General features: G+C 41.7%; 1 protein-coding gene across 1 annotated transcript in view; it reads left to right on the top strand.

The window, feature by feature from the left end:
* The first annotated feature begins 1,735 nt into the window (after positions 1–1,735).
* Positions 1,736–22,500, top strand: part of CD38 (CD38 molecule) — a 56,022-nt gene continuing 35,257 nt past the window's right edge. Inside the window, exon 1 of the mRNA XM_003258505.4 lies at positions 1,736–2,118. Within this exon, the coding sequence (XP_003258553.1) occupies positions 1,886–2,118 (233 nt within the window). The 5' untranslated portion in view covers positions 1,736–1,885. The remainder of the gene's footprint in view (positions 2,119–22,500) is intronic.

The raw sequence follows: 22,500 nt of genomic DNA, 5'->3' as shown, positions 1-22,500 counted from the left end.
TAGCAATGACACGGAATCAACACAAATGCCCATCAATGACAGATTGGATAAAGAAAATGTGGTACATATACACCAGGGAATACTGTGCAGCCACAAAAAGGAACGAGATCATGTCCTTTGCAGGGACATGGATGGAGCTGGAAGCCCTTATCCTCAGGAAACTAACACAGGAACAGAAAACCAAGCACTGCATGTTCTTGCTTATAAGTGGGAGCTGAACAATGAACACAGGGAGGGGAACAACACACACTGGGGCCTGTTGGGGAGAGTGGAGGGAGGGAGAGCAACAGAAAGAATAGCTAAAACATGAGGGGCTTAATACCTAAGCGATGGATTGATAGGTGCAGCAAACCACCATGGCACACATTTACCTATGTAACAAATCTGCACGTCCTGCACATGTATCCCAGAACTTAAAACAAAATAAAATAAAATAAAAAAGATAAAAAATAAATAAAACACACAGTCCAAAAAGTCATCCTTTTTTTGAGACGGAGTCTCGCTCTGTCGCCCAGGCTGGAGTGCAGTGGCGCAATCTTGGCTCACTGCAAGCTCCGCCTCCCGGGTTCACGCCATTCTCCTGCCTCAGCCTCTCCGAGTAGCTGGGACTACAGGTACCCGCCACCACGCCCGGCTAATTTTTTGTATTTTTAGTAGAGACGGGGTTTCACGGTGGTCTCCATCTCCTGACCGCGTGATCCGCCCGCCTCAGCCTCCCAAAGTGCTGGGATTACAAGCGTGAGCCACCGCGCCCGGTCTCAAAAAGTCATCCTGTCTTACAGAGCCATGGGTGATCTGGTCTCTTGCTACTTTCCGAACTTCTGTTCTGTTTCCCTCAACCCTCTAGCCTAAATAAAATTGGCCTCCTTGCTGCTCTGGAACAGGCCAAGAGCTTTTCTGCCTCAGAGTCTTTGCACCTGCCATTTCCTCTGGGAAATGTTTGCCCCAAGGGAGTTGGGTGACTTGATCACTCACATTACTTAGGTCTCTGCTTGAATGTCACAGATGTTCTCTTAACAAAGAAGAGTCAAGAAAAGCCACTTTATTATTTATTAAACTCTCACATAGAGTGCAGTATTACTGTGTGCCAGACCCTGCTTCAAACACATTCCATGGACTATAAAATTGCATCTCTGAGCAGCTCCTGGAGCTGGTAGTAACAACTTACATTTACTGGGTGATTACCATGTGCCAGGTATTGTGCTAAACACGTTGTAGATATTAACTCACGTAATCCTCGTAACAATCCCATGAAGTAGGTACTGCTACTATCCCGGCTTTACATCTGAAGTACAGAGAGGTTAAGTAACTTGCCCCATGTCATCCAGCAAGAACTAAATTTGAACCCAGAGCTTAGCCACTGATGCCTCTTGAGAGAAGGAGTCAGACTTAAGTTGAGTCTTTAAAGGTGGTTGACCAGGCATTTGTCAGAGTTAAGAAAGAGAGGTAGGGACATCCTTTTCCAGGCACAGGGCATTGTGTGCACACACGTATAGAAGCGGGCAGCCCACCCTCATGCTTTCCAGGAAGCAAATGTGGCTCAGGTGTGAAGTGGCCGGTTGATGAAGGGAGTTAGCGGAGGGAGTATAAGGATGTACTGTCTGCCCCCTTAGGACACCTGCAGAGGATTAAGGTGGCTGTTTCTCCCTGGAGGTGGAGTGGGTGGGTCACTGCACAGGAGCCTATAGTTGTTGGTCTTTTAAACTCTTATTGGTGTAACCAGCCACGGAACTCTGAGGCAAGGGGTTGTGGGTGGGAAGGGAAACAGAGAAAAGGCAAGTGAAAGAGAAGGGGAGGTGCAGTTTCAGAACCCAGCCAGCCTCTCTCTTGCTGCCAAGCCTCCCGCCGGCCTCATCTTCGCCCAGCCGACCCCGCCTGGAGCCCTATGGCCAACTGCGAGTTCAGCCCGGTGTCCGGGGACAAACCCTGCTGCCGGCTCTCTAGGAGAGCCCAACTCTGTCTTGGCGTCTGTATCGTGGTCCTGATCCTCGTCGTAGTGGTCGCGGTGGTCGTCCCGAGGTGGCGCCAGCAGTGGAGCGGTCCGGGCACCACCAAGCGCTTTCCCGAGACCGTCCTGGCGCGATGCGTCAAGTACACTGAAATCCATCCTGAGATGAGGTGGGTTGGCGACTAAGGCGCACCGGTGGGCGCTGCGGGGACAGCAGGGCCCCGCGCGCGGGGGAGCCGCCCGGATCGCCCGGAACCGGGCATCTTCCGTGGCGGGTCAGCCGAGACCCCGCCGGGTGGTGCTGACTAGGGAGTCCCGGGCTCGGAGCTCCGCGGGCCGCTTGCAGGAGCAGCTGGCTTTGGCACCGAGCGTGCCCGCGGGGGGCGGGGGAGCGCTGCTCGGTGGCTCTGCTGCGTAGCCGGTGAACACTTGGCACCGATGCCCGCCTTCTGCGCAAGGTGCCCTGAGCCCAGCCCCTCGCCGGGCTGCAGCCCACCCTCGGCGGGCTCAGCCCCGCTTCACTGCTTCAGGGACAGAAAATAACTCGCAGATGCAGGAGGTCGCTGACATTTTCAACTTTTTCTGCGATTTCCGCCCCCCAAAAAAGACTTTCGGGTCTCTGACCCGAAAGTGCCCCCGGATGGTTACAGAGGACACTTGATTAAGTGGTTTGCAAAGCCTGTGGTAGGGGAGGAGGGTGTAGAAGGGCCAAACCAGGGAACTTAGCTTTATTCATTTATATAAAGCAGCACTCCGATTCTTTTTGCGCGGCCTGAAATGCATGTGACCAGAGAAGTAATTAACAAAACAATGTCAACTTCTGAAAACTGAGACATTACTTAGATGATAAGGCGCAGCAACTCAGTGAATCTGTACAAACCTTGGGAAAAAAAACCACCACATTAGTTTACGGGACCTTCCAGTTTTCTCATGCTCCTTCCCAGCTACTAACCTCTCCTAAAGGGAACTGCTTTTTGGATTTGATTCCCAGGCCTCGCTTTCACCGGAAAATTATCATTGCTTGTAAAACAGAACAAGCCGGGAAGGCAGGCAGGGGGAGCTGCTACTTTGCGCTCTGTGCTTGGGATAGCAAAATCCCGCATTTAAACAATCCCAGGAAATGAGCAAAAAGACCTTCCTCACCTCTTCGTACACACTCAACGGTTCCGGTTGCAAAATGTTCGCCTCCTTAAAATAAATAAATCTCTTTAATTATTAAAAAAAAAAAATGCTCGCCTCCTGGGATTCCCAGCGTCCCGTTAGTTCTTCTATTTACACATAATTAGATACTTAATGGAGAGAGAAACTAGAAGTTGAGGCGTTCCTCCAGGCTGCATTGTAAAGTATGAAGTGAAATCCAAAATGAAATGGTAATGTTAGAAAGCAACCTCATAAAAAAAAAAGTAACACTGGTCTTGAAGATCTTTCAATGTGAGTACATAAAGATCTATCTCATTTCTTTTGACAGCCCATAGTATTTCATAAACTAGATGTAACCATTTCCTATTGACAGGAAATTAGCTTGTTTCCAATTTTTCAATCCCATTCATTCATCCAACAAGTATCTGTTGAGCACCCACTATGTTCCAGACAGTAATCTAGCTACTGATGACACAAGAGTGAATGACAAAGTTCTCACTCATGAAATTTTCACCTTAGTTGGGAGAAACATGATGCAATGAAAATCTTCATACATATATTGTGTGTACATATGGGAGTATTTCTATAGGATAGATTTCTAGTGATGAAATTGCTGAGTAAAAGGGAGAATTATGCATATTTTAAGTTTTGATTTTTCCAAATTCCAGGTATTCCAAATATCCTCCAAAATAGTTGTGCCATTTTACTCTCCCATCATCAGTCTATCAGAGGGGATGCTTTCCCACAATCTCTTCAATGCTGAATATTTTCAGCTTTTTTAGTTAAGAGAAAAAAGAGCATCTAATTGTTCCCTCAGTATCAGTGAGTCTAAGCATCTTGTATATGTTTATTTGCCATTTATATTTTTTTCTGTGATTTTCCTGTCCAGATACTTGATACTTTCTATTGAGCTGCTTATTTATTTCTTATGGGAAATTTTTATATATTTTAGATAATATTCTCTCTCTCTCTCTCTCACACACACACACACACGCACACACACACACACACACACACACAGTCTTACAGCCACATCCCTGAAATCTTGACCTTGTGAACATATTTTACTGGCAGCACTCTGAACTCGATCATTGCCTTGAGACTATTTCTTTTTTGATATTCTTTGGAAAGACTAAGAATGACAGTTTTATTTTCAAACCCAACAAATCCTCGCATGGAAATATTTGCTCTTCATTCTGCTTTCAAAAAATAATTATTTTCTGTCTTTCTTTCTGCACCTTATCAGACACAGCTAAAAGAAGTGAGTTGGGCCAGGCACTGTGGCTCACACCTGTAATCCCAGCACTTTGGGAGGCCCAGGCAGGTGGATCACTTAAGGTCAGGAGTACAAGACCTGCCTGGCCAACATGCTGAAACTCCGTCTCTACTAAAAATACAAAATTAGCCGGGTGTTGTGGCGCATGCCTGTGATCCCAGCTACTCTGGAGACTGAAGTAGGAGAATCGCTTGAACCCAGGAGGAGGAGGTAGCAGTGAGCCGAGATCCAGCCTAGGCAAGAGAGTGAGACTCCATCTCAACACCAAACCAAACCAAACCAAAAAAAGAAGTGAGTTGGCACTTTCAACATTCTGCCTGGAAATCTCCTTACCAAACCTGTAAGATCGTTAGGTATATTTTCTGCACTTTGTATTGTGACAGGTGACAATGTTACCAAACTTTTTACCAGGACATAATACGGGCTGCATTTCTTCTAGTTGCTAACAATTTCCCCCAAGTCCATCTTGCCTGCACTAACAGTCTCCTTTAGAACTCTCCTCTCCTGCCTGTCACACAGTCTTAGTACTAACGCCACGGTATAGTACTAAGGGTCTCCAGAGAAACTCACTTTCTGCAAGTTTTTTAGTATGGGTAGGTGAGTATTGAAGCTTGTTCTTGGTGTTACCAGGTTGGTTCTTTGAGTTGAACCAGGGGCATTACTTGCAGAATATTCCTGAACAGATCACCTCTGGTTCTGCTGTCTCAAGGGCCACACACAAGAGCTGCCTTCTGACCAAGATGGCTCTGGGCACATGAGACCTGAAAGACACATGGCCAAGACTCAACAAAGCATTTGCTGTCAGCGCTGAGAGCATCTCGGTACTGTGGGAGGCAGCCCAGTGTCTGGTGATAGTCAGGACAGACCCAGGTGATGTCAGGGGTGGGGTGGGGCCTGCAGGAGGGAATGGAGAGCCAGCACCTAGGGGAAGCTGGGAATTTAGGAAGATATCCAGAGAGTGTAACTTCAGTTCCACTAATCTCCTCACCTGGGTGAAAACCAGCCCTCTCCAAGGATGATGGTGACTGCAGGTACTGATGATAGCTGCAGACTGCTGGTGGTCTAGGCAAGCATTCAGGGATGGGAGCAGGCATTTCTGAGAGCTCCCCTTATCCCTGCCCCAAGGCAAGGCGGGGGCCCTGTGGGGAGGGACTATTTTATTCACTTCTGCATCTCCAGTTGTCTAACACATTGCTTGATCATCCAATAGTCTCTTAAATAGAAGCTTGCTAAATTGAGCTGCCTTGAGTCCACATCATGCTGGTTGAACATAAGTAGAAATTGTGGGAGACTTAATCAGAGAAAATCTTTCATCTGTCTTACCTTATGTTCTAATGATCACTTCTGTGCCCACGAGGACTATCTTTTCTGATTCATGTTCATGTCGATTTCTTTTTTATTTAACTTCCTCTTCAAAATTTCTGGCAGGATTTCTTGGGAACCAATTCTCCATTTTTACTTCCCCATGCCTCCCATTGTAATGACTGTAGGATTTTCTCAGGGTCTACTCAGCAAAACTTGTTAGTACAACATATGCAAAATAGCAAATTTACGCAAACACTTAGCAAAGACTTAGCTTCTGCCTAGTGCTAGGGTGAGACATGGGAGATTCACAAATGAAGAAACACAAGCGTGGATCTCCAGGATCCTGCAGTGGGAGGTACACGGAGGACCAACCTAGGAACAGAGCAGTGCAGCACCATGTGATCTGTAATGACAAAGAGGCCTGTGCACAGCCAAGAGGTCACTGAGGAAGGAGCCATTGCTTCTGTGCAGTTAGTGCCGCACTAGATTCTGCAGGGATGTAAGAGATGTACTCCTATCAAACAAGAAAGACTATGTGAATTGCTGAATATGTGAGCGGAGTGCCAGCACAATGCCATGGAGATGCAGACGTGCCCCATGTGGTGGGGCAGAGTCAGAAAGCACTTTATGAAAGAAATAGCATTTCAGGTCTTCCTTTAAAGGTAGAATTTCAACAAGAGGATGCTCTGAAGAATGTGTGCTAACCTGCTGAGAAAATCCTGGCGGTCAGATAAGATGCTACTGCCAGGGAAGACTGGCCAATTGATTAACTAAACCCTTAAACGTTTTGGGATCTTGGGGAGGATTCTGCTGGTGAGAGGGTCTGGACTTCCTCTTGGTCTGTCCACGCCTGGACCTTGTCAGCATACGAGAGACTATGAGGGTGACCGTTTTGCACAGGACAGAATTCCAGCATGTTTTCCCCCTGGAGTGATGGAATAACCACCTGCTCAACATCAGTGTCCCCACTGAGACCATGAGATTCATTAGAGTGCGGGAAAGCATCATGCTTACCTGTCTCTTCCGAATGCTTAGTGTTATGATTGAAGGCTTCCTTCAGTCCTACCTTTTGTTCTGGGGTTCTAAGAATCTTAGGTGCAGGCCAGGCACAGTGGCTCACACCTGTAATCCCAGCATTTTCGGAGGCTGAGGTGGGTGGATCATGAGGTCAGGAGATTGAGACCATCCTGGCCAACCTGGTGCAACCCCATCTCTACTAAAAATACAAAAATTAGCTGGGCGTGGTCATGCGCAGCTGTAGTCCCAGCTACTCAGGAGGCTGAGGCAGGAGAATCGCTTGAACCTGGGAGGTGGAGGCTGCAGTGAGCTGAGCTCACACCACTACGCTCCAGCCTGGGTGAAAGAACAAGACTCTGTCCAAAAAAAAAAAATATCAGGTGCAGTTGAGACAGATTGAATGTGGAAGGGGAAGTGAAACAGGCCTTCGAGGTCTGGGGCCTGGGTGCTGCTGTAGTTACAAATGGGAAGTGAGACTATAGGTCTCAGTTACCTGTGGAAGGAAGGGTAGAGTGGAGTACTTATGCAAATTAGCTAATTCTGGGGGCTTGGGGTGCTACCAGGATATCATGGAGAATACAGCCAGGGAATAGAATCTTCTTGAAGCAAAGGCTGTTTGGAAGCCCCCAGAGTGGATGAAAAGGCTCAGTGGGAAACAACAGATATCAGGAGAGGGGGAAGAAGGTACCTATTTCTATGCCTTTTGGCCTCGTGTTTTGCTTCAGACACTGTTCCCAGGAAAGTCAGTGGAACCCACTGCTCAAGACACACACTTGCTCCTTGTTCTGGTGTCATAATAGCTGCAGGAAGTGGTGGTGTTCAGCCTGGAGAACGTTCCTTTTCTTTTTTTTTTTTTTAATCACAACAAACACTCATGGCTTCTCTGCTTCCTCCTTTCCTCTTTGTCTTAGGACTCTTGAAAAACAGCTGCCAAATGTCAGTTTAGATATTTTGGAGGGAAAAAAGTTGGGAATCAATGTTTACAGGTTGCCTGCAATGTGCTGGAACTACATAGTTGGTTCTTTTTAAACGTTCTCTGAATCCTGTCAGGAAAGTCCCAGGAACCACATCTTAGTGTGTCCAGAATTCGGGGGGTCTTGGTCTCACTAACCACAAGAATGAAGCCACGGACCTTCGCTGTGAGTGTTACAGTTCTTAAATGTGGTGTGTCCCGAGTTTGTTCCTTCTGATGTTTGGACATGTTCGGAGTTTCTTCCTCCTGGTGGGCTCCTGATTTCGCTGGCTTCAGGAATGAAGCTGCAGACCTTCGCGGTGAGTGCTACAGCTCATAAACGCAGTGTGGACCCAAACACTGAGCAGAAGCAAGATTTATTGCAAAGAACAAAACAACAAAGCTTCCAGTGTGGAAAGGGACCCGAGCAGGTTGCCAATGCTGGCTCCCGCAGCCTGCTTTTATTCCCTTATCTGGCCCCACCCACATCCTGCTGATTGGTTCATTTTACAGAGAGCTGATTGGTCTGTTTTACAGAGAGCTGATTGGTCCGTTTTGACAGGGTGCTGATTGGTGCATTTACAAACCTTGAGCTAGACACGGGTGCTGATTGGTGCATTTACAAACCTTGAGCTAGACACAGAGTGCTGATTGGTGTGTTTACAAACCTTGAGCTAGACACAGAGTGCTGATTGGTGTATTTACAATCCCTTAGCTAGACATAAAGATTCTCCAAGTCCCCAGTAGATTAGCTAGACACAGAGCACTGAGTGGTGCATTTACAAAACTTGAGCTAGACACAGGGTGCTGATTGGTGAATTTACAAACCTTGAGCCAGACACAGAGTGCTGATTGGTGTATTTACAGTCCCTTAGCTAGACATAAATGTTCTCTAAGTCCCCACTAGACTCCGAAGCCCAGCTGGCTTCACCAGGCAGATTCTGCATCAGGGCCACAGGTGGAGCTGCCTGCCAGTCACGCGCCGTGCACCCGCACTCCTTAGCCCTTGGACGGTGGATGGGACGCCTTGGAGCAGGGCGCAGTGCTTGTTGGGGAGGCTCTGGTGGCACAGGAGCCCACGGCGGGGTGGGTGGGGGGAGGCTTGGGCATGGTGGGCTGCAGGTCCCAAGCCCTGCCCCGCGGGGAGGCAGCTGAGGCCCAGTAAGAATTTGAGCGCAGCGCTAGCAGGCCGGCACTACTGGGGGACCTGGCACACCCTCCACAGCTGCTGGCCTGGGTGCTAAGCCCTTCACTGTCTGGGCTGGCAGTGCCTGCTGGCTGCTCAGAGTGTGGGGCCCGGGGAGCCCACGTGCACCCGGAACTCACACGGGTGCCTCTCCCTCCACACCTCCCCGCAAGCAGAGGGAGCCAGCTCTGGCCTGGGCCAGCCCAGAGAGGATCTCCCACAGTGCAGCAGTGGGCTGAAGGGCTCCTCAAGCGCGGCCAGAGTGGGTGCGCTGAGGCCAAGGAGGCGCTGAGAGTGAGCGAGGGCCACCAGCACGTTGTCACCTCTCATTAGGGTTGGGGAAATGGATCCTGAGAGAGATTAAGTAATTTGGTGATATGCTATAGTCACGCTGGCTATGTAATTTATGGAGCCTAGTGCAGAATGAAAATGTGGGGCTCATTTTTCAAAAAGCAGGAAACAGCTTTTCCTTTCTTCCAGGGTCTCTTCCTCCACCTGCCATGGTGGTGTTTGGTTGCTATTTAATGTTGAGCCCTCTTGGGCACAGGGATGCTTGCAGGGACAGGGTGTCTGCTCATTTTTCTGTAGACCTCAAAGGTGAGTCCTGAGGCTTCAGGGTCACTGGCCTCCTTTTAGGGAGCCATGACGCCTTGTCTTTGTACTTCAGGAATGATTACGAATCTCTGTATGTCAAGCGGCAGAATGCCACGTCCTGTCCTGGTTGCCAGGATATGTTCCTTGTGGTTTGATTGCCGGGTCTGTCCTGCAGACCCTGGCTGAGTGACAGATGAAAGGAGTACTCAGACACAGGTATGCAGTGAAAGAGCGGCTAGGGGACTGCGGAAGAGTCAGCAGTCTCTATAAACTGGAGCTGCTCACTTTTATTCAGTACAGACATAATGCCGAAAGCCTGGAGCCAACGCAATCTGTGGGTAATTAACATCGCTGTTCCGCCTTGCAGGGAGCAGTCTCGCCAGAGGATGATCAAAGGTCGGTTTCTGGAAGTAAACAAGCTTATTTAGACAAACTCCCCTACATTCCCTTGTACCCACTCCTCGCCCTCTGCGTCAGGGTGAGAGAACAGCTGCCTTCAGCTTATTCTCCCCGGAAGCTTTGCAGAGCCTTCTGACCTTTCAAAAGGTCTGCTTCTTTCCCTATTGGTTCTCCCACTACGCTGACCAATCTCCTATATTTGATCTCACCTTAACAATCACTTCTTAGAGCTGGGTCAGGAAGTATGCAGCATGCACCTGGCACTCCTAATACTGTGCCCATGATGGGCATTGCTGATTGTTCAGAGCATGTTGGATGAGCCTGGTTCAGCCTCAGAATCTTCCACCCAGTGCACCATGGAGATGCTACCAACTGGTTGGAGTTGCTCTGAGAGGTGACATTTCCTTGTGATTCTGCATTAGAATCATGTTGTTTGTCAGCCGAAACAGGGAAACCTGACACATTATCCGCCCCCAGGAAGATCCTGTCATCATTCCATGCACCTTCAGTCCTGGGAGCTTACTTTAAAAAAAAGTGACTGACATATGAGCGCAGGTCCCCAGACAGAGGGGCGGCAGGATGAGGAGCCAGATGAAGAGGGTCAAGGGCCTGGGGCTGCTTGGCTTGGATGAATCTGATGGGAGGTGGGGTGCATCCAACTGTTCTCTGCTGATGAAGAATAGACTTGTTGCACGGGGGTAGGTGTGTGCTGTGTAAACACACATCAGAATCAGGACCCCGAATAGTGAATAGGCAAGAGTAACAGCTGAATTTGCCCAGCTCATCACAATTTAACATCAGTTTTCAAAAAGTTAAGAGGGTGACTTTCATAGCATGCAGAATCAACACACATCAAAGATTGATTTACTCATTTATGAAGGAATCAGCAAAATGACAAACTTAGTTCAAAGAATATTTTGAGGCACTGAGTAGATATAAAACTGGTTAATGTGTCTCAGGGCAATAAAAAGCCATAAACGTTGGGGATTTCTTTTTTATCAGACAAATTATTTGCATACTTAACAGAAAAGATCTCCAAGTTACAATCTAACTTCATAAAGTTAGAATAAAACTTCATAGTTATTAATGAATGGTAAATAGAAAAGACAAAAAATATATGTTTTACCAGATAATTAAATAATTCTTGGTAAACCTGGCCAACAGTGCCCCAGTGTGACTCTGAAAAGACATGCTGCCCATCTTTTCGCCTTATTTCCACGTTTTAGGTATTTTTGTAACATATGTATTCAATAAATATGTATTGAGCTCCTGTGATGTCCCAGAAACTCTTTTAGATCCTGGAGATATAGCAGTAAACAAAACAGATGAAATTCTTGCTCACATGGAACTTATATTCTAGTAGGGGGGACAGACATTGAGTGAAACAGAAGAATACATAGTATGACAGATGGTGGGAAGTATTAAAAAGAGTGCTGTGTGGTGTTTACAACTTACTCATTTATGAAGGAATCAGCAAGATGATAAACTCAGTTCAAAGAACATCTTGAGGCACCGAGTAGATTTAAAAGTGGTTAGTTTCTCCGGGCGATAAAAAGCCATAAACTTTGGGGATTTCTTTTTTAGGTGTGGAAACCTAAAATAAGGAAGATGCTATGGTTTGCACATTTGTCCTCTCCAAAACTCATGTTGAAATGTAATCCCAAAAGTGGCAGGATGAGAGATTGGCCCTTTAGGAGGTGATTGGGTCATGAGAGATCTGCCCTCATGAATGGATTAATCCATTCGTGGATTACTGATTAATATGCTAATGGGTTAATGGATCAATGGGTTATCCTTGGAATGAAATGGCAGGCTTTACAAGGAGAGGAAAAGGGACTTGAGCTAGCATGCTCACCCTCCTCACCATGTGATGCCCTGCCCTGGCTCAGGACTCTGCAGAGTTCTGGTAAGCAAGAAGGTTGTCACCAGCTGTGTCCCCTAAACCTTGGACTTTTTGGCCTCCATAACTTTAAGGAATAATTCATTTTTAAAATAAATTACCCAGCTTCAGGTATTCTGCTATAAGCAACAGAGAGTGACTAAGACAAAAGGCTTTACTGGAAGGTGGCCTCTTAGCAAAGACCTAAAGAAAGAGGGAGAGCGAAACAGAAATATCTGGGGAGAACCTCCTCGGTGAAAGGAACAGCGTGTGCAAAGGCCTTGGAAAGCAGCAAGCCAGCCAGTGTATTTGGAATGTTCTCTTATGGAAAATTTCAAAGATATGTAAAACTAGGGCTAATAATACAATGAACCCCTACTTACCCATTACCCAACTTCAACAACTGTCAACATTCTGTTGTTCTTATCTCATCTGTTTACCCATTAAAAAAAAAAGTATACTTTAAAGCAAATTCCAGGGTTTATATAATTTTGTCTGTAAATCTTTCAGTCTGTATCTCTAAATATTTCAGTCTGTAACTCTAAAAAGAACATTAAAAAACACAACTGTCATACTATCATCCTACCTGACACAACTGAGTAATTTTTCATATCATCCAATATTGATCAGATGTTTAATTTTCCACGATTTTCTTTAAAATGTAGTTTTATAATTGATTTGTTCTAATCAAGATTTGCACATTGCATTAAAAATATATGTATCTTAAATTTCCTTTAATTTACAACCATTTCCCTCCCCCATTTAAGAATGCATACTAATTTATTAAACAGACTGGGCAATTCATCTTGTAGAATTTCCTACCTTCTGGGTTTGGCCAATTACATCCTTGTGGTGTTATTTAAAATCCTCCTCTATTCCCTTTATTATCTGTTGACTGACAGCTTGGTGAATCAGAATCACTTGAATGAGCTGATTACACCCCCTCTTTCTGAAACGTTTTCTTCCCTTGAGTCTGTACACACTGTTGACTTCCAAATTTATATCTCCAGCCCAGACCTCTCTCCAGTACTTCTGCTTGCTACTGTGTTTTTCATAACTTTCTGATTTTTTTAGTATCCAGTGATAGAAAATATATCCATTTTCAGAAAGAGACAAAGTATGAGCTCATATTGATAATTTCATTTCAAAGTAAAGGGAACAAAGTTTTATTTAACATTTTAATTTTATGCTTGTTTCTCTTTTACACTGAAAATCTTAGTTCCCAATGGCATTAATATAATTATGTATTTACTTCCCATATATATGTTGTATATAATTGTTTTATATATACATATGTGCATATATGTTATTGCTAATGAAAGGTCTACTGAATGATGTAAATTTTCGCTGTGGTTCTTTTGGTCCTTGGGACACAGGACTTATCCCACTAGTGATGTGTAGTCAAAATACTATGTACCAGTGTTTGATACCTTAATTAAAGGCTCTCTCTGGCTGCTGCATTGAGAACAGATGGTAGCAGGACAAGGACATCAGCCTGGAAGCCATTTGGAAGCTCTTTAGTAATTCAGATAAGAGATGATTTTGGCTTGGATGGTGATGGATGATGTTGAGAAGTGGGTGGATTCTGGATACGTTTTGAAAGTAGGTCCCATGTGATTTGCCATGGGCTAATATATGGAATGTGAGAGAAAAAGAAGAAACAACAATGCTTCCAAGATTTTGGGGCAGAGGTACTGAAAAATGAATTTCCATTTATCAGAAAAGAGAAAGACTGTGGTAAAGCAAGTTGGGAAGGAAACAGCAGCACTGTTTTCCACATTCAGTAACCCTCCCTTATCTAGGGTTTCACTTTCTGCAGTTTCACTTATCCATGGCCAGCCATGGTCTGAAAATATTAAATGGAATATTCCAGAAATAAACAACTCATAAGTTTTAAATTGAGCACTCTTCTGAGTAGTGTGATGAAATCTCATGAAGTCCTGCTGTCTTCTGCCCTGGGTGTGAATCAACCCTTTGTCCAGCATATCCATGCTGCATATTTTACCTGCCTGTTACTTGCCTAAGCAAGTAGATGGCTACTTGCTTAGTATCCATCTCAGTTATCAGATTGAAAAAGCAATACATATACATAGGGTTTAGTACTATCTGCAGTTTCAGGCATCACTGAAGGGCTTGGAACATAACCCTGGCAGATAAGGGAGACTACTATTTTAGTGGAGATGTTGACCAGAAGACTGGTTCATATGAGTTTGGGGGTCCTGGAGAGAGGTCTGGGCTGGAGATATAAATTTGGAAGTCAACAGCATATACAGACACAAGGAAAGAAAACATTTCAGAAAGAGAGGGTATAATCAGCTTGTTCAAGTGATTCTGATTGGCCAAGAAGATGAAGATTGGAAATTGACCAATGGATTGGTGACTTGGCAAGGTCAGTTTGGGAGGAGTGGTAGTGATGAAAGCTTATGTGGAACAAATTCAAGAAAAAAACAAATGAGAAGAGAGGGGAATTAGAGATTGTTGTGCACAGACAACTCTTGCAAGAGGTTTTGCTGACCAGGGGAACAGAAATACAAGTGAAGTAGTGGCTGGATGTTTTCCAAAACATGAAACTTAGTTGTCATAGGAAAAAAATGGTTTTTCTTTTTCTACTTATTCAATTTTGTGCACAATTTAATTAAATTATATAAGTAAAAACCACAGGCACGAACATGTTTATAAATAGGTAAATAAATAACAAAGTAGATAGAGACAAAAATTCTCAGGTGTACAAAAGAGTAGTTTATTAGCTGTGTAGAAGACGGAAAACTTGCTTTTATAGACGGAATGAATAGTGTTGATTAGTATAGTGAGTCAGTTAAATAGGTATCAGTTGAATTTTTTGAGGCAATAAGTACATTTAGAATTGGGTAGGCATTATTCTTCCATTAAAGGAAACTCTTAGAAATAGATCAGGTCAGAAAACCACAAAGACGGTTTTCTTAAATAAGGGGGTGGTGGGAAAAAATGGATGTAAGATGCTGAGAAAAAAACAGGAAACTCAACAATAGGTGAAATCAAGAATTAGTTTCACGTGCGTGTGTGTGTGTGTGTGTGTGTGTGTGTGTGTGTATTTCACAGACGGGCTGAAAGGGGAGGAATGGTTATATGCACAGATTTTTGTAGTTGATCTTAATAGGGAATAGGAGATTATCTTTTTTCAGCAAAATATTACCAGCAAATGTCTATTCTGGAAAAAGAGGATAAGAATCTTGTATTTAAAGACCAAAAAGGTGAAGACAGAGGTCAGAAATTTAAAGAGTAAATGTAGCAAGATGCTAACATTCTTGTTCCCTCTAACAACTCTTCTTTTTTAAAAATTATAAAACATGCCCATTGAAGAACATTTGGATGAATACAAAAATATAGAAAAGAATGTAAAATCGCTTAAGCCCCAGAGTAGAATTCTAAATAGTGGAGAAACCCACAATTTAAAAAAATAAATAAGGAGATCCACAAAAGGAAGATATATACCTGCTTAAATGGATAGCCTCAGCATAAGCAGTCTTACAGTTACAATTAATTTTTTTTCTATTATGTGATATTTTTAAAAATTACTAAGCTCAGTTGTCTACTCCCCTGCTAGAATGTATCAAACATGCTGCATCCACATAGTAGACAGTTATTCTACATTTTTGGTCTTTGGATGTTTTGAAGCAATTAGCAAAGTTTGATTTGAAGAGACATTATAAATTTCCCATGGCATATTTTTCTCTGGCCATGATCCATATTTGCCTTGATATTGTCCAAATGTTCATTTTCTCTTATGACTGTCAAGCAAATATTATAAAGTTATTTGTGAATTTGGCACTTCATAGATGAAATATTGTGAAATTCCGAATAAAACTGCTTCATTGATTATCTTGGTTCCTAAGAGAGATAGTTTATGAGTTAACTTATCTCTAGCAGGGTCTAAGTTGGCAGTAGTTAAATCTCCATGGGAATTCTTAATAAAAGCAAAGAAGGACTGAAAACACCTTGTTGAAACTGACAGATTTAAAACCACAAAAAAATGTAAGATTTAGTTAGTTGTTCACGTTTTGGGGTCCTGCTTTTATGTGTTAATACTTCCAGATAAAATTTTTTCAAAGGTAGTTTTGAACCCCAGGATCTGAATCTATTAACTTATTTATCTCTGAAAACTGTGTTTCCCAGGTCTGGCTTTCTTCATTTTTCCTACTCGAGGGAACTCCTTTTCCTCCTTCAATATCCTCATAACCTCCTTCAATGTTTCTCAGTCAGTATCTCCTCTCAATTTTTCCTTTTTAAAATTAAAAATTAAATTATTAACATTTTAAATATACTGAAATATTCATGGAATAGTAGTACAAATACCCATTTACCCACCACATGGAGTTAATAGACAATAAAAATTTACCATATTTGTTTTACATCTTTTTTCTAGTTTTTAAAGAAATAACATGTTCCAAATAAAATCAAAATACTCCTTCCGCCAATTTCCTTTTCTCCTGTCTCAGAGGCAAATACTGCTACTTGCTTCTCTTGTATCTTTTTAGAAATATTCTCTGCATATATAAGCATATATCCATATATTTTTCCACACATAGTATCTCTTCCATGTCTTACTTTTTTTCATTCTACGATGTATCTTGATGATCAGTGTAGCTTTGTTTCATTCTAATAATTATGTAGATTCCACTTTACAAATTTACCATACTTTGGACTTGTATCTATGAACATTTAGATTGTTTTAAACCTTTGGCAACATTACAGACAATGCTGCAATGAAATCCTTCTGTATGTAAACATACGTGGATCTATGTATAAGATAGAATTCTGACAGGAAGGTGAACATCACACTCCGGGGACTGTTGTGGGGTGGGGGGAGGGGGGAGGGACAGCATTAGGAGATACACCTAATGCTAAATGACGAGTTAATGGGTGCAGGAAATCAACATGGCACATGGATACATATGTAACAAACCTGCACATTGTGCACATGTACCCTAAAACCCTAAAGTATAATAAAAAAAAAAAATAAAAAATAAAATATGGTATTTAGAAAACAAACAAACAAAAAAAGATAGAATTCTGGAAGTAGAATTGCTAAGTTAAAGCATATGCTACTTAATTTTGAAAAAATTGTCTAACTTCTCTTCAGAAGGCAATTATCTTCTTGAGGTAATGAGGACTCCTATTTCCCCATACCCATACGACACAGAGTATCTTCAAATTTTCTGATTTTTGCCGGTCTGATAAGGGAATGTTACCTCAGTTTAATCTTTATTTGCATTTACTGTGTGTTTTTGCCCTGTAGAGTGAACTTTACTTTTCTAGCTAACAATATATTTTTGTGATTTTAAAGACATCACTTTTGAGATTTACCCATGCTAATAATAAACTCTGGTTCATCAATTTTAAGTGCTATATAGTATCCTATTGAATGACCATACTACTCATTTATTTATTATTACTTACTTATTAATTAGTCTGTTATCTTTTTTGTGAGTTTTTGCGGGCATAAACAATGCTAAAGCATACACGTCTACTTGTGCATAGGATTTTTTTCCCAATGTGTTAAATAGAATGACTAAGGTAGAATGACTAAGGTTGTGAGGTGTGCCAGGTGTGCCATCTTCACCTTTACTGGGAATGCTAGTGTGCTGCAGCTGCCCTGATAAAGTACTACAAGCTGGGTGGCTTCAACAATAGCAGTGTACTGTCTCACAGTTCTGGAGGGTGGAAGCCTAAAATCAAGGTGTCAGAAGGGTCGGTGCCTTCTGAAGGCTGTAAGAGAGAATCTGCTTCATGCCCTCTTCCAAGCTGCTAGTAACCTCAGGCGTTCCTTGTCTTGTTGATGGTGTTGTCCCAGTGTCTTCATATTGTCTTCTCTCTGTGTTTGTCTCTATGCCCGAATTTCCCCTTTTTATAAGGACCCAGTCGTATGGGATTAGGGTTTACCCTAATGATCTCATCTTAACTTGATGATCTGTAAAACCTTATTTCCAAATAAGGTCATTTTCTGAGGTACTAGGGGTTAGGATTTCAACATCCTTTGGGGGGGTAAAATTCAAGGAATAACAACAGGTATACCAATTAAGATGCTTTTGGCTGCAACTAACAGAACATTCAACTGAAAAGGTTTAAAATATATTTTAAATTTTAAACAAATGTTTTATAGAGATGAGGTCTGACTATGTTGACCAGGCTGGTCTCAAACTCCTGGCCTCAAGTGATCCTCCCACCTTGGCTTCCCAAAGTGCTGAGATTACAAGCATGAGCCATAGAGCCTGGCCACTTTAAAATGTTGTTGACACACATAGCAAGACATCCAGAAGTGGGGTGGTCATAGGGTCGGTTCAGCAGCACAGTGATGGCTGAGGCTCTTTCCTTCCACTCTTCCATCTCCCTTGAGTGGCTTTCAGCTTCTTGTCACAAGGTTGCTGCATTATGTCCTCATACACCTGGAACAGAGGGCAGGGAGAGGGGCAGGAGCACACCCCCATTTCAAGTCTCTTTTCATCCCAAAACAACATATTTCCCAGCAGCCCTCTTTCAACCCTCTCTAGGCTTCTTAAATTTCACTGGTTAGAATCGGGCCACACAGTTACCCAAGAGGCTTGAGAAGTGAGAATTTGATATTTCGAATCATAATAGGAGACACGCTTTGCCAATAGGAAAGAAGGGTAAAAGAAATCTTCTGGAGAGTACGGGACCAACTGCATCTGCCACATCGCATATGGCCAAATGGTCACCAAATTCATTGTATCACTTTATTTTCACAAAATTGGTTTAAAGTCCTCATTGCTATTCATCCTCATCATCATTCGGAATTCCCAAATTTAAAAAAATGCCCATTTTCTTGTTGTTTTATTTTTTTAATTCCCTGATCATTAACACAAGTAATTATCTTTTTATGTGTTTATTTGTCATTCAAGTTTCTTCTGTGAAAAGCCTATTTCTGTCTTTTGCTTGTTCTTATGTTGAATTGTCTCTACACGTTCAGGATTCTAATCTTCTGTCAGTTATGTGGATTGCAAATATATTCTCCCAGTCTATGGCTTAACTCTTGACTCTATATTTATCACGTCCCTTATTTACTAAAGATTTAAATATGATCAAATTTATGTTTTCTTTATGGTTGTGCCTTTTGTATCTTATTTAAGAACTGATTTCTTTAAGGTGAGATCACAAAAGGGTTATAAATATTCTAAAAATGTTAAACTTTTGCTTTTCATAGTTAGATCTGTGATCCACTTGGAATTTATCTCTGTGTGTGGTGAAATTAGGAAGCCCATTTCATTTTTCCCCAGATGGATAGTCAGTTGTGTGAGTGCTGTTTATCAAATAATCCATCCTTTATCAAGGGTTTTCTGATGCCACTTCTGTTGCATCTTGTGTTTCTTTATGTATGTCAGTTTATTTCTGGACTCTCCAATCTGTTTTATGGTCTGTTTGTCGCTATACCACTGCCACGTTGTTTAAATTACTAATGCTTTGATATCCAGTAGAACATGTCTGCTTTCTGTTACTGGAGATGAATTTACATTTTTAAGAAGTTTATATAAATGGAATACATATCATGTACTCTTTTGTGTCTGAGATGTATGTCTTTGTCATGATGTTTTTGTGATTCATCCATGTTGTATGTATTAATAGCTTGTTCCTTTTTATTATTGGGTCTATTGTGTGTATATATCACAATTTGTTTATTTATCTATTGATAGACATTTGGCTTGGATTCACTTTTTGTATACAATGAATATAGGTTCTATGAACATTAGTGTACAAGTTATTGTATGGACATACTGACAGAGCAGGAGCACCGTCCTCTTGGACAAACACTGCCACTTTAAGTTCCAGCTCCGTTTTTAGCCTCATGCACCTCAGGGAAATCACTTCTCTTCTAACTACAAGTAGCCAGAAAGAGCAAACAGTAAAACACAGATAAAACAGCTCAGGCACAGAGGGAGGTGGGAGAAAATTCTCTTGGGTAACTGCCAAACTTCATCCTCATACAGTGGGCCCCAGTAAAACAGTGGGCGTTAATAAACACATTATTTTCCCTTCAGGTGCACTAAAACAGGGAAGCTAAAAGCAGACTTGGGGGGTATGCCTGCAGCTGCAGAAAAATGTATAAAAACAGACACACAACTCTCCCTCCAAAATAAGCACAATAAAAAACACAAAAGCAGTCCAAGCCTCTAATAAACTCTCCTATCCTAAATCCTTAAAAACTCTTAGTCTGTAAGAGAGTGTGCCTTTGACCTAGCTCAGCCAAAAGCTCCTCACAGGTTTGTTTTCTCTAAAATAAACCTATCTTAACTGGCAAGCCACCTTTCATGTTTTTTCCTCTTTCTTTAATTCTTACACATACTGTTTTATTTCTCTTGAGTGAACACCCAGAAATAGAATAGCTGAGCCATATGGTAGATAAGTTGATTAACTTTTTGAGAAACCACCAAACTGTTTTATAAGGCAATTGTATAGTTTTACATGTGTAGCATCAGTGTGTGAATATTCTAGTTGTTCTACATCCTTGTTAACATTTGGTATTGTCAGACTTTTAAATTTTAGCCATCTAAAAATTTGTAGTGTTATTTTATGGTGGTTGTAGTTTGCATTTCCCCCATGACTAATGATGCTGAGGATCATCTCATAGGCTTTATGAAGTATGTGTTCAAATCTTTTGCCCATCTTTAAAAATTAGGGTTTTTTTTGTACAAATACTTGGAAATTAAATAACATACTCCAGAATGACCAATGGGTCAATGAAGAAATTAAGAAAAATAAAAAAATTTACTGAAAATGATGAAAACATGTCTAACAAATAAAAATTGATACACAACATACCAAAATCTATGGAATACAGTAAAAGCAGTACTAGGAGGAAAGTTCATAGTAATGATTGCCTACATCAAAAAAGTAGAAAGATTTAAAACAACTTAACAGTGAACCTCAGGAAACTACAAAAGCAAAACAACAACAACAAAACCCCCAAACTCCAAATTAGTAGAAAGAAGTAAATAATAAAGATCAGAACAGAAATAAATGAAATAGGTTGGAAAAGTAATACAAAAGATCAACAAAATGAAAAGTTGTTTTTTAAAAAAAAATTGACTAAGCATTACCTAGACTAAGAAAAAGGAGGGAAGAACCAAATAAATGAAAAAGAAGATGTTACAATTGATACTACAAAAATATAAAGGATCATAGGAGGCTATTATGAACACCAGTAAATTGGAAAACTCAGAGGAGATGGATAAATTTCTGGGCACCTACAACCTACCAAGATTGAACCAGGAAGAGATACAAAATCCGAACAGACCAATAACAAGTATTGAGGAACCTCAATAATAATGTTTATTAAACAACAATAACAAGTTTCCCAATTAAAAAAAAAAAGCTCAGGACTGGATGACTTTACTGCTGGATTCTACCAAACTTTAAAAAATAACTACCAATTTCTTCTCAAACTATTCCAAAAAATTGAAGGGAAGAGAATTCTTCCAAACTCATTCTATAAGGCCAGAATTAACCTGATACAAAACCAGACAAGGATACAACAACAAAAAAAGAATATTGCAGGCCAGTATCCCTGATGAACATAAATGGAAAGTTCCTCAACAAAATACTAGCAAACTGAATCCAACAGCACATTAATAAGATTATTTACTAAAACCAGGTGGGATTTATTCCAGGGATGCAAGAGTGTTTCAACATATGCAAATCAATAAACATAATACATCCCATTAACAGAATGAAGGACAAAAATCATATGATCACCACAATAGATGCAGAAAAACAGTTGATAAAATTCAACATCCCTCCATGACAAAAACTCTCAAACAATTAGGTTTAGAAGAAGGAACACACTTCATCTTAATAAAGGCCATATATGACAAATCCACAGCTAATATTGTACTGAACAGGGAAATGTTGGAAGTTTTTTCTCTAAAAACTGGAACAAGATAAGGATGCTTACCCTCACTACTCTTATTCCACATAGTACTGGAAGTTCTAGCCAGAGCAATTAGGCAACAGAAAGAAATAAAAGACATCCAAATTTGGAAGGAATAAGTCAAATTGACCATGTTTGCAGATGACATTCTCTTATGTATAGAAAAATCTAAAGACTCCACCAAAAAACTCTTAGAATTGATATACAAATTCAGTGAAGTTGTGAGATACAAAATCAACATACAAAAATCAATAGCATTTCTACACCAATAATAAACTATCTGTAAAAGGAACCCCACTTACAATAGCTACCCCCCACAAAAAAACCCCACCTAGGAGTAAATTTAACCAAAGAGCGAAAGACCTCTAGAATAAAGACTACAGAACACTAATAAAAGAAATTGAAGAGGACATAAAAAATTGGATAGATATCCCATGTTCATGGATTGGAAAAATTAATATTGTTAAGATTCCATACTACCCAAAGGAATCTACAGATTCAATGCAATGTCTATCGAATTTTCAATGGTATTTTTCACAGAAATGGAAAAAAAGATTCTTAAATTTGTTAGGAACCATAAAAGACCCCAAGAGCCAAAGCAATTGTTTGTTTTATTTTATTTTTTTTCATTTCATTTCATTTTTGAGACAGTCTCCCTCTGTCACCCACGTTGGAGTGCAGTTGCATGATCTCAGCTCACTGCAATCTCTGCCTCCTGGGTTCAAGCAATTCTCCTGCTTCAGCCACCCCAGTAGCTAGAATTACAGACATGCACTACCATGCCCTATTTTTAGTAGAGATAGGGTTTCACCATGTTGGCCAGGCTGGTCCCAAACTCCTGACCTTAAGTGATCCACCTGCCTCAGCCTCCCAAAGTGCTGGTAT

The sequence above is a fragment of the Nomascus leucogenys genome, chromosome 20, assembly GCF_006542625.1.
Source record: "Nomascus leucogenys isolate Asia chromosome 20, Asia_NLE_v1, whole genome shotgun sequence".
NCBI lineage: Eukaryota > Metazoa > Chordata > Mammalia > Primates > Hylobatidae > Nomascus > Nomascus leucogenys.
This window is presented reverse-complemented; position numbering and strand designations above follow the sequence as displayed.